At 39.3% G+C, this 19,601-nt stretch overlaps 1 protein-coding gene across 1 annotated transcript in view; it reads left to right on the top strand.

Annotated features, from left to right (window-relative positions):
• The window catches only part of stau2 (staufen double-stranded RNA binding protein 2), a 78,895-nt gene extending 60,283 nt beyond the window's left edge, over nucleotides 1-18,612 (top strand). Inside the window, exons 14-15 of the mRNA XM_026363393.1 lie at nucleotides 16,184-16,249; nucleotides 17,760-18,612. Coding sequence (XP_026219178.1) covers nucleotides 16,184-16,249; nucleotides 17,760-17,795 — 102 coding nt within the window. The 3' untranslated portion in view covers nucleotides 17,796-18,612. The remainder of the gene's footprint in view (nucleotides 1-16,183; nucleotides 16,250-17,759) is intronic.
• The last annotated feature ends 989 nt before the right edge of the window (nucleotides 18,613-19,601 follow it).

The raw sequence follows: 19,601 nt of genomic DNA, 5'->3' as shown, positions 1-19,601 counted from the left end.
CATTTATTGAAGATGATTAAGTAGGCTTTTTTTCCACAAGAGTTATTTATCCAAGTATTGGCTAGCCCGATAATAACTTGTGCTCATTCCCTATGAAAACAAAAAAAAAAGTATTTGACTTCACCCCAGGCAGTTGGCATGTGTGAGTGAAGTATTTCATAAAAAAGTAACTTGAATCTTTTTAGTTGTCAAAGATGTGTAAAATTGTCACTCAAATACGTGATGAGCATGACAGATAGTGTTATCCTACCTGCAAGTTTAGATTACACGCCACAACCCGGAGTGTCTCTGAAAGCTGAATTGTTGACATGTGATACATTAAGACAGCTGAAATCATTGAGCCCCACAATTTATAGATATTATCTTTTTTTATTATCACAGTATTATCACAGTTCAAATAACTAATTAAGGAAGAAAATGAATAAATGAGAACAGGATTTATTGTAAAAGTGTAATTTATATCTTTATATGAACACAAATTAATTGTTCTCTTAACTTGTTGGTTTCATACCTGTGAGACCGGTGTGATTGATTTACGGCAGCCACAAGTGTGAGATTCATTATCACCTCTGTGCTAAGAGGAGTAAGTTGTTTTGGCAGTGGCCTTGCAGCCTTCAGTGCTATGGTGCTCTTAGTGTGATCTTCCACACGCACAAATTTGGCATAGATAAAGGTCTCTCAACCAGTCACACATCTCTTCACTCACCACCTCTGGGGGAGGCATAAGCCAAGCTGCTAATTTGCTACCTACTGCTCTTTGTAACATCTTTGGCTCATTAACTTAATGCCATTTGATACTGAGTGATAGTCTGCCTTGCTGAAAAGGTCCCCAAGATAAGGGCCAGGTATTTAATCTTTTTTTTTTTTTCTGCTTTCCAATCTCCCAGTAACAACTTGTTAATTGTGTCACCTGTGGAGAAAACAGCTTTTTTAACACCCACACAGTTAGGTTTTCACTTTACAAAGGTTAACTTTTCTTATTTGCTTCATAATCAGCTTTATGCTTTCTGTTTTACTGTATCCTATAGATGTAGTAATCAATGTCCCACTGTCTGAGCCCTTTGGAAATGCTCAGTTTATTACAGGGACGATATGGAGATATGAATAAAGCTGCCCTTTGTGTCTCTGATCTCCTGCTTCCCAGAACAATGTCTTAGAAAACAGATAAAACCACAAACCAACACTGACATTTTGAATCATTTTTCAATGTTTCATTGATTTGCATAATGCATTGCATTTACAGTATTATGTGCAACTCTACTAGAAGAAGTTGAGGATTTTAAACTTGATATGTGGCACAGGTCTTGTGGTTAAAGGCTCCTGAGAATTAATCATCATAGAGAACTCTGAAAGCAAATCACAAGCTGACTGTAATTGCAGGCATACACATTTACCTCACGGGCATAAAAACAACCACACAACTGCATTGGCAAACACAAATACACTCTTCACAATGACCTGTATTGTTTGGTTATAATTACACTCTTTTGTTGGTTTCTTGATTTGGTGAAATCACATCTGCCAGATACTTGTGTGCTATTTGTTTGTAAATGTTGTTTTTGATTTCTATCGTATATCATATGATTATAGGATGGTCTTTCTGAAATTACAGGAGATCATTTAATTTTCCTGACAGGTCCATAGCTGAACAAAATGAGGCTCCCCTGCTTGATATACAGTACAATTAGTTCAAGTGATGTTTCTAAATACAAACTGTAAGACACCTGCAGTGGTGGGGGTTGGGTATTTATTTTCCTGTAGATACATGCAGGTACAACACCTATTCATTGTCAATCAAAAGCCAGCACCGCACCATGTATCGCCTGCTGATGGAAATATATTCAATAGAAGCAACCTCATCTCAGTAGGTAGAACAATTGTATACGAAAAACAAACGTTCCATAACAGGCCACATGTCGAAGTGACCCTGGACAAGATACTGAACCCTAAAACCTTGGAGCGTTAAAGGCCTGTCCACACGAATTTCTTCAGGGAAACTAATGTCTCAATTATTATTAATATGATTATTGTTGTTCTTATTATTATTATTGGTGAAGTCCCACGAAACTGCAGGAGAAAGTTGAGAAAGGCTCTATTTTTTGCAAATGGCAATCAGGGAACACGTTTACATACACTCAAGAAAGCTGGTTACTGGAAACCCCAGTATACATGCAGTGAAAGAGTAATCTGATTTGTTTTTTTTTACACATGTTGGGGAGGTGACTGATAGCTCCGTGAGAGAGACACAGCAACAGACAGCCACAGCTAAAACTGAATTCAAGAAATGCTGAAAAGTGACTTATTTAGACGTTTACGTGTTGGTTTCAGTTTGATTTTAATTTTGCGTGGACTTGAATTATAAAAGCGCCATAGAGTTACTCCGTGTGATGATCTCTTCTTACATCCAGCTGCACATCTCAGCTGATAGTAGTGGTGAGTGTTATGCACATGCATGCAGAAAAAAAGAAAGATACCTTGGGAAATCGGGTTTCTTTGATCCCCTACCCCAATTACAGTAACCAAGTTTCTCATTTACATGACACTTAAGACAACCACTTTCTCGAGGAAGCTGACTGTAACCTGGCTACTTGAGTGCATGTAAACACACTGAGTGTACTAGCCAACATGGAGGTTTTATAACCTACAAACACATATCTTTAATGCTTAACATAATATTACTGAGACAGAAAAAACTGTTCTAAAAATAAATCGCCGACATTGTTGTGTGCCTCGAGGTGGCAGTCTGTGCAGAACGTGTAAATTACACTCTAAACACACAATACTCCCACGGAACAGAGTCTGGCTGCTGCAAACTACTTTGTATTTGATGTGTGAATTCACCGTTAGGATTGGTGCTCTGTGACTGTTTACTGACTTATGGAGATGAGCGTAACAACAGGGGAATGTTTTTCTGTCTGTCTAAGCAGCCCTTCTTGTCCTCCTCCCTTTTTCTCCTCATCACAACCACCTTCCTCTCATCTGGATGTTTACGCATTCTCAAGCCTCAAACAGCAGACATTTTGAAACACTCAAAACAACAGTCACATCGGGGGTTGACACCAGTTACGACTAAGGTGTCACACACTCCTGTGGTTTAAGTAAACGCTCTGTGTGTGTGTGCGTGTGTGCGTGTGTGTGCGTGCCTGCCTGTCTGCCCTAAAACAGTGTCTACATGATCTTCCAAATCTTTACATGTAAATTCATGTCAGCCCAAAGGAGATTGGGAAAGATTATACAAACCAAACTATCACTGTCTAAATCTTAGATGAAGAAATTGCAAACAAAATGGTTTTTAAGGAATTCATTTTATTTTCCTGTCAATTTGCATGTCCTAGTTAGCTTAGCAACAGTTTTTCAGTTAAATATGGCAAGCCAATGATTGAGCAAGCATTTATTATATTTCTTCTAATCTGAGCAATGATGTTGCAAATTGTGCCAAAATGCACCCTCAGATGGTCTGCATTGTGTGTGCCTACAAGTATTACAGATTTTGCCATGATTCTCTTAGTGTTGTTCAGATGATTTATGGTAGACTGTATATGTAGCAATAACCTGTAGTTCTGTAGTCATAAATATGTTTGTTTGAAATTGATATGTATCACATTTGACCTTGTTATGAATGTATAGACCACATAATGCTTTATCTCATTGTTCCCTTGTCTTTCTCAGTATGTTTTGCCTTTGGATTTTTTTCATCAAAAAATTCACCATAAATTATTATTAATAGGTCTTTTCGGAATTACTCAAAAATCGTTTGAGCACATATTTGTGTCTGTGTCCGATAGATACCTTGTAAACTCTACTTGTGAAATAAAAGAAGGTATTTCATTGTTTGTACATATTGTGTTAGTTACACTGTAATGACTTTGGCAAAATGGTGTGATTTATTGTGCGTTCCTTTAAGTGAGAGGTCTAATACAGCATAGTTACTAAAACAGTTGTTTTAGAGGCCCCTTTTTCCGCTGGGACATCTTCTCTATTCCTAGTTTCCCTCTTATTCTCTCTCATCCCAAACTCTTTTACTTTCCTTCTTTATCTCTGTTAGTCTCATAATCACCCCTGCACACACATCTCCCTTGTGCCCAGTGAGTAAATGTGGAACCGTGTGAGCCTTCAGTCCGTCAGGACTTTGAAATGAGACATGGCTGGGACATCAGAGGACTCTGCCACTCAAAATGAAACCTGCTTGATTTATAAGAGAACAGGGGTTTGGGGGGTTGTTTCCAGTCACACACAAGGCCGTGAGGACCTCCATTATTACCCTGACTCCTATTTCATGGGACCAACCACTGCACAGGAGTAGAGCCATGGATGGATTATGTACATGCGAGACTTGTGTGTAAGCTTTATTAACTCTAGAAAGTCTGCTATTTACATTTTCACAACACTGGAAGCAGTAGAAATGAGAAACCCTACCTCGATCATTTGTCAGTGGCCTGTGGTGTCCTGACTTAAACATCTGCTGGTTGTACCTGATCCCTCATTGAGTCCTGCCCCTTCTCTCTCCAATCCTATTATCTGTGTCTTAATCACATGTTTGAGTTCCTTCTTGGTGTTTACTGTCTATTTGCCGTGCTGTAAAATGTTAGATAACTTGTAGAATCTTGTGTTATGTGTTAAAGCCTCTGCAGTTTGCTACTGCAGGAAAACTGACGCATAGTTGGCATGCACTGCATTGTTTAAATTCTGTAGAAACTATGTAAAAAGCTACTTCAGGTTTTTTTTTTCCATTGTTATCCTTACCATATTTGTGAAGGTAAGCCGGCATAGCATGTTTGAGAGTGGATGTAGAGGTGTGTATCTCTTCCTCTAAAACATTTTGGTATGCATCTTTATACATAAAAAACTACAAAGACACATTTCTAGCAATACAATTCAGGGCAATTTGGAGACAATTTAATTTGATGCAATTCAGCTGCTATTTATTTTTAATTTGGCTTCTATTTGACAGCCACACAATTTAAAATGCTTATATTTTTAAGTTGACAAACTACTGTAGATACATTTAGAACAATACAGTTTTAAAGGACTTGGAGTATTTTCAATTCACTTAGCTACAATTCAGAAGGAAATAATGTACTTTTTACCCCGCTACATTTTTCTGACAGCTTTAGTTACTTTGCAGATGCAGATACAAAATAACAATTGGCCAATACATTATTATGTACTATAATGGACTGCCAATTTGACAGTACATAAAGTGGTAAAACTCTGCTCCACCTTTACCAACTCTTTGTCAGAGCAACTGGCAGCGACTCTGTGCTGTGAACACTGACTGAACACTAGAAACTTTACACAACACATAATGATTTTGAGTATGTGCTGTCAGCAATGTCTGACTCACACTGACCTGTCTGACATGTCACCATGACCAGATCACATTCATGACTTGCTCTGAGGTCACTAAATATGTGCTCACCTTTAGGCATTGTGACTGAGCCATTATATAACAGGGAAAACTCTACTTATAACTTATTTACTGTTTTTGTTATCTGGCTAAGAAGGATCATGTCATACTGCCTATACATATGAGGCTCACCATGTCTATGCCATTGTGTGTTTGCTCATCACTTCAGCTCTTCTGTGTCTATGCTTGGCTCACATGTGTTTGAAAGGCTCAATTTAAAAGATTGCTTTGTTCCTGTTTAGATGGTTTTCTTTTGTTTATGAACAGTTTACATAAGGCCTGCTGACTTTAAACCAACTTTATAATATCATTATATTAACATTTTGAAAAGACGTATTTTAGTGCACATTACAATACTTTTTTATCCATGGTATACCATATTTGGCTAGTTAGTGTGGCCCCTGGACCTATTCATTAGAAGCCCAGTTTGTTTGAAGGGACTTACCCAGCAAGACCTGCCTCTTGATATGTAAGCATAGTGGAATTTATTGTTTCCAGCAAACATACCTGAAACATAATGTGTCTCTGCAGTACACATTGCCAGTTGCCATGGGAACATAGTAGGGTTTTCATAACACTTGAGGGGCTCCCTGACATGGGTCTCTATCAACCACTGTCACACAGTAAGGTGCAAGACCATTCTTTATTTCTTGGAATTTAAGTTGTCAAAACATCCATCTTATAGGCACAGTGAGCATGCTGGGTAACAAGAAACAGTCACAAGCATTGTGGGGATCTATACCAAATTATAAAACACTGCAATAAGTTTTACAGACATGTCCCATGTGGTTATGAAGTGATAAAAACTAGGAAACACAGAAAAGACCTTAGGGAGACACAAGCAGGAAGAGACGAGGAAGAACATGCAAAAAATGCTGTCTGACTGTGCGTCCTCTCTTGTTACCATATGTCCTTTTTCCACTAGACAGCCATACACAATTTTGTTTCTAACATGAAAATATAAAGGGCTCATGATGGAGAGTAGAGAATTATTGCATACAGCTGGAGCCTGTCACAGTAACACTTGACACTTAGCTCCTCTCCCCTCACATATCTTTTGTGTATTATATTTCCAAGTTCCTTTTATTGCTTTTCCACATCTGTCTGTCTCATTTCTTTTCTGTAGTTTTGTTTGTTTGTTTTTATTGACCAACACTTTTGCCTTCACCTTGACTTTAAACATGATTAGCAGAGGCATGTTAGGCACACACAAACAAATTACTATTTTCAGGCATATTTCAGGCCTTAAAAACAATCAGCAGCTGACGTCATTGTGATGGAATAGGAGGTTTTGATAACTACTCTGTAAAGGGAAAATACTGTTGTGATTGCTCACTGGGCCTGGCCATTTTAATACAAACACTATTTTAGTTTGTATCATTTGCCCATTATAGGAGAAATAATTGTATTTCACTTCTAACCTAAGGGCTGATAACAGCCAGCAATAACCTTTGACACACAGGCAGCCTGCCTGCTGCAGTATCTTTACCAAGTTTATAATCCATGCAAAAAAAAGAAGTGATTAAGACCTTGGATTTTACTGGTGTGGACTACCCATGCTTCCATGCTGTGGGTAGAAAAGGTCTTTTCCTTAAGTTGTGTAGCAGCCAGGCAGCAACCACAACCATCACATTTACATCTTCACCCAACCACTGCTTGTACTGCTGCCCGCTTTACTAGGCCGAGCAGTTCATACTTCATCGCTAAGTAAATGGAGTAAGTCTGTCATGTAGAATTCAGGACAATGAAATTTGGCAATGAAAGAGCATTTAAGGAATCATGGGGCCAATCTTTGGCACAAAGAGAAAAGTGGAACACAGAGAACGAAGAGTAAAGGGAGAAGTAGTTTGCCCCACGGGACTGATCACCATCTCTACTGGTAAGTGGGCAAGTGCCTGAAAGCTGGCTTTTCTGTTTTGTGTAAAACCCTCAGGGCAATTTGAGTCCAGTTGTTGAGGATTATAGAAGCCTCTGACTCCATGGAAAGGTCCATTGCTGCAGGTGAGGATGAGGTGATGTAAAACTGCTATAGTGTCACTAGGGAAATCTGATGGAAGCAAACCACACTGCACAGGAAAAAGGGTCTTTCCTGAATCAACCACAATTACTTTATTATTAGCCCTTAGAGTAAATCTTCATTGTGACATTTGATGAACTTCCCCATATTACCCCACAACTTCTCTAGTACTTCATATGACTTACAGACATACAACTGTTGTAGTAAAAGCAACATTATTTTCCCTTACCAGTAAGGGCAATGCAAAAATTGTGAATGAAATAATAATAGTTTGTTGGATGAGTCACAAAGACAAGGCTTCCCAGACTGTCTCAATACCAGGTTGCATGGAATGAGAAGCATGGGAAACATTTCAGTTTAATCATTGGTCATGTTGGTGAGTCACTGTTTTTTAAACTGTTTTTCTCTTGTTATCCAGTATCGTCACAGTTCCTGGTTTCCTTTATATTGCATTCTTCGTGGCCTGTATCTTATCTCAAGCTTTATTTGGTCACTTGGTGCAACATTGGAATAAGTTAGAAATATTGAGGAAAGACTGCTCCCCTACTGTAACTTCCTGTGGGGAAAGGTTGGTTTTTCAGTGGAAATGTGTCCTCATCGCTGTTCTTGATGAAAAGAGAAAGTGTCAAACTTTCTCTTCTTGTTTATTTATGGTGTTAGGTTATAGTTATTTAAAACATTATGTATGTAAGAACACAGTTACACTGTATTACTCTGCATTGATTAGCTGTTTAGACAGCAGTTTGAATCTATCATAGGAGAAGTTAATGTTAATGTATTAACTACTTAAAATTATGAATTTGTGACAGGTTGTTGTTTACACTGGTTGTTTTTTCTAATTAATGTACTAGTTAAATTTGTTCCATTTTTTTGTGTTCTCTTATAATTCTGATGTGATGTTATTACATCAAAAATAATGAAGCTCAGTAATTATGTTATTGTTGTGTAATGCTAGCATAGTGTTATCGTAGAGACTGTCTTAGACTGCATCTGCTTTTTCTCCAAGATGCTTTGCTGACAAGGCAGGAGTGTGGTATGTTGAGGTGCTTCTGCCCCTCGGCCTCTGCCCATATGTTTTGTATTACGCCCTAGGAGGTGCCATGCTCAGCAGCTCAGTCTTGGGAGGGAATAAAGCAGGCCTCTTTGGCCCAAATGACGCATGACATGGCGCTGCGCCCCGGGCCCTTATTTATGGCTTCCCATGTCAGCGAAAACTTACCCCCATGGGGAGCCCCAGAGCAGTTAAGCACGAACTTAGCTCAGCCAGCATTCAGTGCTTATCGTAGGCCTGGGACATCCTGAAGAATACAAACACTGTCCACTATAAGAGGTCTGATTAGTGTAATGTAGCAGCATGCATATCTGACTGACAAGTATGCAAAAATAAAAAGTGTATTTAACTGTACAACATCCAGAGTTGCCACACTGTTGCACAAGAAGTCACGCGGCACATATGAAGTGCTACTTCAGAGGAATTAGCGTCATGTCAGGCTACAGCTAGGCGATTGCCAGTATCACACAGCCTCTTTTATCAATGCCTCTATGTGTAAGAGGATGTGAAATGTGGAGAGAGAGTGAAAAAGTAATTTGGTGAGAGGATCTGAATGCATTTTCTCTGTAGTTACTCAAAAATCCATGTCACACCGCATTAACAAATAGATACATACAGTGCCAACAGTCAGGTACACACAGGTGTTTGAGCTATCCTGGAATGTTTCATTGATCCATGTCCAGGGTTTTGATGTGGGTAGAAGGAAAAGAAATGATTTTAGAAGAAATGAATGCCAAGGGATGAAAAGAGGTTAGAGAGTAGATGATAGAAAGGAAAGAGCTGAGGAAGAAATTTCCAATAGATTTAGAAGAATTTAAGGAACATTAGAGAAAGATGCGATGTGATGGCATGGAAGTAACAGTAGGGTTAACACAGGACAAAAAGATGACTGGGACTTTATTTTCCCTGGTATCTCATATTTCTTTGTTCTTTGGGGAGTGAGTGTAAAAAGAGGGAGCACTGTCAAGGTTTTATGAGGCCTTTTGAAAACAGAACAAGCCCTCTCCTGAATAATATATCCAGCCTCAGAACTTTCCTGACAACAGGGCACTCATCTTTCCAACATCCCAGGTCCTGCCTGTAAACCACCCTGTCCACTTTGGTTATTGTTTAGTCTAGAGGATGTCCCTTAGATCATCCTCGTCGGCAGCCATCCTGCTCCCTTTGACTTTACTGTCCCCCTTCCTCACACTGTCTGACTCTGACTCTGTCTAGCCTTGTTAAGACCTGACAGCAATCATGGTATTGCAAGTAAGATGAATGGTGATTTTACAATTAAGCAAACAAAAGCAAGCAGTTTGGGTTACGGTTATCTACCCCAGCATTGTCTCGAGTTCTAAGAAGAAAATGGTAGTAATAAATGGTGAAGTGGTACTTGGTAGATGTGGGGAAATTAATCTGAAATATTTTTCCTGTAATAAGTGCCACTCTCCAGCCATAGTAAAGACTGTGAAACTATAAGAAGCAGCTTATGAAAGGAGGCATTGCCATTCTCCTTAGGATTGTACTATACTGTATCGTCCACAGTATTTTCTTATAATTCCTACCAAAGATAAGAATTTCAGTGGTGCGTGGACAAAGACACGATGACAGTTCAAACTGTTAATGGAGAGGAATTCAGATTTTTAAAAGATTTTTTTTTTAATTAACCATAGAAACATCATTAGTTTGTTTAGTTTAGTATTGTATAGTGGTTAGGATTATCTTTACATTTACATTTAGTCATTTGGCAGAAGCTTTTATCCAAAGCGACTTACAAGTGAGGAACAAATCACTTGTAAGTTGCTATCGCTATAGCTGTGCACAACTATCACTGTTGTGCACAGCAGTATGCCAATGTAACTTGTGGCAAAAAGGATATTCCTGAAAAGTACAAATTTTCCATCTATCCAATCAGTATCGTAACTGCTTTTCCTCTTAACAGTTGAGGGTGGGGGGCTGGAGCCAATCCCAGCTCTCATTTGGCAAAAAGTACAATTTTTATGTTGCCATGTATGTTGTTACTGGAAAAATTAAGTGTAGTGAAATAGATTTAAGGCTATATAGCCTACTACTGATTCTCATTTCCAGCCAACAACAGTGCCCGTTGACTCTGCAGGAAAAGTAGATCCACATAAAATCTCAACTTTAATTTTTGTGTATCTGAGATGCATACATGCATTCATTGAAAACCTGTTAAAAGTTAGTTTCTAGGCCTGCCAAAGACCAGAAGAAGAATTTGTCTCAGGAAGATATCAAGCCATTATGGTTCTCCTGCCTTCTTTTCCTTGAGATAATATGGGCATCCAAACACATGGATTAGACAATGAAGCAAGATCAAAGCAAAGATGGGAGCAGCCACTGATAGCCACTGATTCTTAAGGACTGGTCTTAAGAATAAAGAAAGTTCAATTGGTCTCACTGGTTTTTACAGAGCCAGAGAAAGTCATAGGAATCTGAATCTGCTTGGCAAAGAAAGAAATACCACACTGTACTCTTCAGAATGGGTCACTAGGTTAAACCTTAAGCTGATGTCTGTGCTTTTATCTGGCGTCCAGCAGAGTAGACGCAGGAACTGATCGGTTCAACCCAAGACATGCAAACTAGACTGAGGTTTCCTTTTCTTCTGGTACTCTGAAGATTCAGAGAGGGAGGAGAGAACGAGGTGCAAGTATGTGAGAGTCAATGACTTGGTGGTGGTCTTCACCTCATTAGGACCTCCCTGGTGTCTTTGATGGCTGTTAAGGGCCAGAGGGTGAAGTGATGGAGACACTGATTGAAGGCTTCTGTTCTCCCTTCTCTCAGGTTCTTTTCACACCAAAATACTTACTTTTCTATTGTTTCTTCTCAATTTTGCCACTGTTTCTTGCACCCGCTATATCATCCCTTTGATCTCTTTTTGCACAATTTCTTCCCAGTCTTGCATTTTCTACAATGTCTTTGTTGCTTACCCAGTAGCCAGTAGTTAAGCAGTATGAGCTGACATAGGGGTCTGATTTGTCAGGGTCAATGTGATCCAACGATCCATCAGGTCCATCAGACCGATGTTGCAGACTCCTGGGGGACTTGGCCTTTGTTTGGCTAAGCTGCTGATGGAAGTGAAGACTCTGTCAGGAAAACCATTAAGAGCGCAGCAGGCCCAGAAAAATGATCTGCCCTTGTCACTCTACATCAGGAGCTCAGCCACGGTCACAGAGCCTTCTCAGACACCGTCACATTCAACCTTTGTTTGTTCAAGTCTTTGAACTAGGGACAGATAGATAGATAAATGAGACCATGTGTGAAGTACCTGTGGGGTGCTGGATTGATGGCAAATGCTGGCTTGTTATCCAAATATGGGGTGTAGAAAGAGGACAGGTGAATAGGGAGTGAGGAGGGTGACTTCAGTACTTGCCCCATCAGACTGTATGTATGGGCAAGACGATTAAATACAATTTTAAAAATCTTTTTAAAGAAATCAGTCCATTTAGATGTATTCATGGGTTTGATGCGTTATCCAAAGACTGCAGAAGGCTTTGGGAAGTTTTTACATGGCAACTGTTGGCAACAAATGTAATCATCGTTTTGTTTTTTTTCCTCAAGTTTTGTTACTGTGCTGAGCGAGTATGTCATGGATATCAAAACATCTTAAAAAAGGCAGAAGCAGAAAAGTGTGGAGAGAGAACAGACAATGAGGAGTACACCTAAGATAATTTTGGGTGCACTTTATATTACAGATTTAAAAGATGAGTTTGAATTGCTAAACATGAAGCAATAAAAAAAAATGACAAAAAGAACAATTATCCTATTTTTACATACAATAACCCATAATGCCAGAGTTTTAGAAAATCCATTAGAATCAGTTTATTAAGAAAAAACAGGACTTTAACAAACTGTCTGTCTTCAATAGAATCACCTCATGGATCAGTCATTTACAGACTGCCACCTCAGCAAACTGACATTTCTGCTGATGGGTTTTGACACAAAGTCTTCTTTAAAACACCAGTGGTCTCTGTCATTATAGACTGCACATTATATGATTACCAGTCAACAAAATATATGTATAATAAATACACAGAACATTATAAGAAAGGTGACCATTAAAGTGAACTGTACTAAAGTGTAAAGTTTAGCCATAGTCTGTATTTTGATTGTCATTACAGTTTTGTTTGCATTTAAACCACTGTCAATGAGAAGATGTTTGAAAGATTTACAGATCAGAAACTGAAATCTCTCATTTCCAAAACTATCTTTATGACATGTGTTTAGCATGTTGCTTTTGGTAAGTTAAGAGAGCTGGTAAAAAAAGAACTTAAAAAATTATTTGTGTGTAGATGGATCAGGAAACAAATGTCCAGTTAGTGCAGAAAATGCTAATTATGCGATCAACACACCACATGCTCAAAACTATGAATTCTCTAGATCTACCTACTGCCTATTACTTTGTATGCGTACTCCACAAGTACATCTAGTGCACATGCACTTCATTCGTCGTCATGTGTGCAAGTTAAAAAGTAAGCAATATGTAAAGTACACTCTCAATTATTCCTTTTTATGTTTACAATGAGGGCAACACTATGAATGCCTTCCAGGAGAGGGTGTCTGAAGATATGCACCTTATCTTGCCCCATATTATAATAGCAGGTTTGTCACTCTGCCTTCACACTTTTGCCTTCTGATGTGGTCAGACAACCATGTGAACAAAGTTTTTTTGTTTTTTTTTTTTTAGTAAGTAAGTTTGTTTTAGGGCATTTTAGCTATTCTTTGGTATCTTATTGAAGAGGTAAAGTGCAAACATGGGAGAATAGAAGGGATATAACATGCAGTGCAGTTTTATTTTAAAAAACCTCTGCCATTTGTTTCCTTTCTCATTTGTTATTGGTTCCTGGCATAGTATTGTCTCTGCGCATTGTCTCCTAACCAATCTCTTACTCTTTCTTGTTTCATGAAAGAGATGGAATACCTCCACCTTGCATGTCACAGCCTCAGACTAAACATAATCTCTTGGTGTTGATGCGGCAGTGTAGCAACTGCCTCTAGCGATGGCCAACTTATCTCATTAGAAAAATAATGATTTCACTCACTGCCATTCCCACAGATAGGCCCAGTATTTGTCTTAGGCTCTGTGTCCAATGTTGAGCCCAGAGATTGGCTACCCCTGCCCTTATGCCTGCCTGTCGTATATCAGCAGTGCTGCCACTGTCAAGTCGCTGATTTATGGCTGTTTATCTCCAGCTACCCCTCCCTCCTCCAACAGATGGGCTCTGGTTATTTACTCAGGAAAAGAAGGTCCCAAACTGATTGAATAAATACTACAAACAAGAGGTAATCATGGGGAAGTTGTTGCAATTACAATTTATTGGTCACCTGAGTAAAAGGGAGATTGATCTCTCCGTTTATATTAGGTGTGACGCTGATTATGTGTCCTAATCTAATTAATCTGACTGCGTCGGGTTTCCCTCTTATCTTAACTACTTTTTCTATTTCGGTATGTTCGTTGCGGTCATTGTAAGATGGCATGGTTGTACAGCAAATGTATAAAAACATCTACTGTCTTATAGCACCTTATATCAACACCCTGATGTAATTAACAGTTTAAGTGTGACAGTGTGAAAACCGGGGGGGGGATGGCTTCCGATGAAATCTGATTCTGGAGAAAGACTTGATGTGATGATGTTTAAATTTTATTTAGTTTATTTATATGTTGCCAAATCAAGGAAAAAGAAGACAAGCAAACAAATAAATGAAGTATTTGTACGAGCACAGAACTTTGTGGAATTCCATAACTATCGTGTATACATGAAAGACTTGAGACACATCGAAGTCTATTTGATAGATAAGACTTAAACCAACCTAATGCTGTTGCAGAGATGAGTTCATTGTCTGAAGCTAGGAAAAGGTCATTGGTCACTTTGTGCCAAAGAAACTACGGATTGATGAATTGTACCATGGATCTGACCTCCTGTGATTTCAATGCAGGCAACAGTATTCAGTATTTATTGAGTAATAGCAGTATTTGTTTTTCATGCCACTCCAGTTATTATTCTTGTGATTTTTGTTTTAAGCTATAAGCATCACAGATTTAGTTTTTACTTGGATTGATACAAACCAGGTCTTGACCCTTGCTCCTATCGGTCATAAGTTATGATTCCGGGTTTATTTTTGTCATAATCTGATGTCAAACACATATTTTTGGATGCAAGCACACAGATCATTTTGTTACCTTCTCTTCTGCATATTGCAGAGACATTGATATAACACGCTTGATTTTCTCACTTGCCTATAACTGTGTTACACTTATTGAATGGACCCTGAATTACCACTCCAAGACTGAAAAAATATTGAAACTGGAACAGCAGTTAAAATTGTCGGACCTGGTGTGCTTCAGGACATAAAGTTTTCACAAATAGGGAATGTTTCCACTATTAATTGGATGCTAATTCAAAACAGTGGCACACACAATGACAGAAACGAGTGTAAGCATGAAATTAAAACAGTTGGTGGTGCTTTTAATGGATATTTACATTTTGTTAGACAGCATGATAGCTCAACAGATTTAGTTCTTGTTGCTCAGATACCAACTGAGAAATGCACTGTAAGAGAACAGATTGCTTCCTCGGACTAATATTGATATAATAACCTTTAGTGTTTGCATTATATGAATAGTGGTCACTCATGATGGTTGGCCTGGAAGGCAAAGGTCTACACAGACCCAGTGGTGTCATCTTTGCTGGAAAACATAATCTCCAGCTACGTCAGCTCCAAATCAGCGCACATTGAGAGGAATAGACAAAAACATGGCAAATACATCTGGAGCCAGTCTTTAGGGTGGTGGGAGAATCCTTGTCAGGATCATATCTACAATAAACAAACAGGGTTTTGATTTGGAAGTGAATTTAACTTGAATGAATGTCAAGAATTTTTTTTTGTATTTATTGTTTAGGCCCACCATGTGTGTCCGTCTATGCTACACCTCCTGACTCCCACACATGTTGCATATATTATGATAGCAGGCTAAACCCCTCAGATCACCAGCAGCCCCTCTAGCTGGCACAGACAGGCAGGAGATGAATGAGAGGGAAATTACATCATAGCATTTTGGATCCAAGTTTGGCACTGGGAATGCTTTAAGCTTTATAGTGTGAATTAATGAAAATACAGACATAGGATATAGTTTTTAATTAATAATAACATGGCTTTACGTTGCTAAACATGAATGGTTGTGATTATGGCATAAATGTGGCAAAGAACGACAATTCAAAGCCAAATATCATCTTGGAAGTGTGAGGAAGGGTAATTTTGCACAGTGTCCCTTCTCAACTGTAAATTGAGCTTAATTAGGCAATTATACACTTAGGAGTAAAAATGTTTGACAGATTTGTTTGTTTTAAATTAGCTGTTTTGTGTGGGTTTTGGGTTGCGCTTGATTTATAAGTATTTCAGACCCGCTGCTAGTTGTTAAGCTGCGGTCACAGAGAAGACAGATGTCACTCAGACTGGCTTAGGAAAATACAGAGCAGGGAAAACATAAAGTGGAAATGTTAACTCAATAACACTAAATAAACAGTCAGAGGAGAGGAGCCAAAGACAACAGAGATTGAAGGGAAAGTGTCCTGCTGGCATCAGATTTCCCAGAGTAAGTGTTATTCGAAAAGCAGCTGAAGGGTGACAGTCACTCTCCTCCCACCCAATCTCTCTCCCTCCCACTTCTCTCACTCACTCAACCATCTGTTGTTCTCTCTCTTCTCAGGCTGCTCTAAGTGCCTTGAAACAGCTGTCTGAGCAGGGACTGGACCCAGTGGATAGCCCCATCAAGGTACGGATCACACCACACTGGCAGATAGACACTCCACATACACCCAGTGGTGGATATTTACCCAGTCAGCCATTCAGGGTAGAGACACGCATGTCTAGTGAGGTGTGTGTGTGTGTGTGTGTGTGTGTGTGTGTGTGTGTGTGTGTGTGTGTGTGTGTGTGTGTGTGTGTGTGTGTGTGTGTGTGTGTGTGTGTCTATCTGCATGTCTGCCCTGAAACAGTATCTACGTGATCTTTCCAAATCTCCTCTGTAAATAAAGTCACACATGACACGTACTGACAACAAAAGAGGAATGACAAGCCCTTAATTTAAATGTCTATCTGGTGTAGAATATGTTTGATTTCTGTTTGATTAGCACATTTTGCAGGATTGGATTTTACTTTAATTCAGTAATGACTAGTACAAGTCCCAATGAAGGACTGAGTGGAGCATGGCGTAGTTTAGCAGACAGTAGAAGAGCGTAGAAGAGCAGTGAGAAAGAGGAAACCAGAGTGGATTGGTTACACATGGTGTGCAATTTATGTGATTAGAAACCACAGTTTTCAAACCAACTACTGCAACAGGTTCGATAAGGGATTTAAGGCTAGATTCAAATTCAGTAAAAAGGTATGGAACCCCATCCCTACTCCCCACCCACACGCAGGTAGCAACATTTCCTTTTGGCATTTTTCTTCCATAGGAAAGCAACTGTAGGCGTGTGTATTTACATGCACTTCAGTCTGTCAGTGCTTGATACTTTGCATGATGGCTATCACCACATAACAGAAAAGAGCACTTTCACTCATACCTCCCCTTCCCTCAAGCTATATCTCCTCCATTATGAGGAAGGAAGGAGGAAGGACGACAGTGGAGAATGAAGTAGGAAAGTAGAAACACCATGGGGGTTTTTCAGAAATCAGGAAGGAAATCACTGTCAAGTATTTTCATAGTAGGTGTGCCCTGGGAAAAAGGAAAGTTTTCTTTAGTCTCTCTCCTTCAGAGCAAATGAGGAAACAATAAAGGGAGAAAAATCCAACCACAGCATTAACACAGATTTATTTAGGTTACCATTGCATGGAGAAGGGCAAATATGGCAGCAGTTATACTTTCACCTCAACAGTTAATCACTTATTTCTTGCTCCAGTCTTTTCCCTCTCTGCCTCTAGAACTTTTTTAACTTAGACATACTTTGCTGTTAGCACATTCTTATCATTGAGCTTCAGATCATTGCAAAACAGCTTTACTTTTTGCTGCACCCCACACAAATCTCTCTATAGTCATTTCTGATAAAAACCCACAGAACAGGAGCTACAGCTGATCTATTAGTGTGAAACAGATTGAGGTCAAGGACTTGTTAAGTGTGTGGAGTCAGAGTACTTTCGTTTTCTCTGGAAATTTTCTTTTACGAGAATTACCTATGTTGTTTTGAAAGAAGTGGAACAAATTACCGAGGCCAGGAGTGATTATTAACGAGCACTGTTTGAGTCCTTGGACAAAATGAGACCTAACACAGTTTCATTTGTCTTTTTAGACCAGTGAACCATGTGGGAGGGAGGATGGACATTAAACAGACTAACTCAGGCACCACCACTCAGGTCTGCAAGGATTCAAAGGCTGTCGTCTAGGAGCTGACAACCCCGTACCCCCTCCTCTGGGATACACAAACCTGACAACCCCCCCACCCCCACCCCCAACCACCCTTCACCCCGATGTCCCATAATCTACAACCCAAAGCGTCCTCACTACCCACAGTTCCCCCCCTGACCCCTACCCCCACGATTGCCACTGTATCCTGCAAAACCTGTCAACATGCAATAGGGTGGATGTGCACCGAGAAATGACCGACTAAAACACCATTACCTGAGTCTATGTGAAGACAACGCTATCTTAACATGTTTATTGATGATTTCTGTCAAAGTTTAGAGGACAAAAAACATAAATTAGACAAATGCATGGTACTGTATGAAGTTAAGGGAAATCCAAAGTGATAGACAATTTTCCCTTTGGATAAACGTCTCTTGGTATGGTTAAATCAAATATGTACATCATACCATTGTAAAACAAAAGAAACACTTTAGGGGAGAAACCAACTTGCGTACAGTAGCTTATTTTTTTCGGGGGGGATTATGTTTCTGTTTATTTTATTTTTACTTTTATTTTTTCTTTTGTTATTTTATTAATCTAACAATGCTTGAGTACTGTATTTAAAATTAACCAATGCCAGTGCTGTGAAAGTTGTAGTTGTTGTCTTCATATATAGTCACCCAGCTTACCTTGTATGCTGACATAAAAAAAAAAAATCTATCTAAATGGATGTGTATGACTTGCAAGAGTATCATATTCCAAAAAATAACACAGAAAAGTTTTTTTTTTTTTTTTCATGTGGACAAAAAGGACAAAACTGTTGTTAGCAGTAATCACTAGAAGTCTGGACCCACACAGGGGCGAAAGTTGGACCAACCCTGAGCTCCTGAAAGGTCTGCTTATCCCTTTTTAACATGACCCCTACACTGGCATAGCATCACTGGAGCACCACCTGACCAACAGTGGAGGCACACGGGCCACCACAGTTGTACTGTTAATCTAGGAAAAAGTGGCCAGTTGCATCAACAGCGGCTGTGTTCTTGCACATCATCTCTAATGCCAGTAAACTTGTGATGTAGAGTCCAATCTCCAGAGAGTTGTGTGCAGGCTGCATGTCCTCCAGTGAATAAAAAGTCCTCTCCATTCCAGTGATTTTGTGTCAGTGGATCGTCCCTTCTCTTCCCCCACCCCACAGTTTTGTCGATCACATCTACACCCATTGTGTGTGTTGTATTGACCTGCAAAGGCATCAACTGGGTGCTTTTAATGCCTGCATTCTGGAGTGCATCTTTTGAGCAGAGAGAGCCTGCGTCCGATCCACAGACTCCCTCCACTAAAAGCCACTTTTGAATCACTTTGTTCACTGACATTGAGGATGTGTCTTCTTCTTCGCTGTGTGTGCAATGTGTAATAAGGCTGTTTCTGTTACTGAAATGCAGTAAAAACACCTCAGTTCATGTGGGAAAAAAAAAAAACGTTTTTCTGTCTCATTCTTTCTTCTGTAAGCACAAGTGAACACATCTCACACCTCATTAATAGCCCATTGACGAGTATTTAATTACATTTATCTAATTCTGTGTAGTGGAAACGAACCTTGTGTAATAGCTGTTGTCACTTTAAACAGTAAAATGCTGTTTATGTCCAAACAGAGACATTTCATCTTTACCATTTCTGACTTCCAGTACGACTGATATCAGCAAAGATAGATGTTTTTTATTGCACCTTACCTTACACATTCTTCTGCTGCATCATTTCATCACCTTTACTTGCTTCCTACAAGTAGCTCCAC

The sequence above is a fragment of the Anabas testudineus genome, chromosome 2 (genome assembly GCF_900324465.2).
Source record: "Anabas testudineus chromosome 2, fAnaTes1.2, whole genome shotgun sequence".
NCBI lineage: Eukaryota > Metazoa > Chordata > Actinopteri > Anabantiformes > Anabantidae > Anabas > Anabas testudineus.
This window is presented reverse-complemented; position numbering and strand designations above follow the sequence as displayed.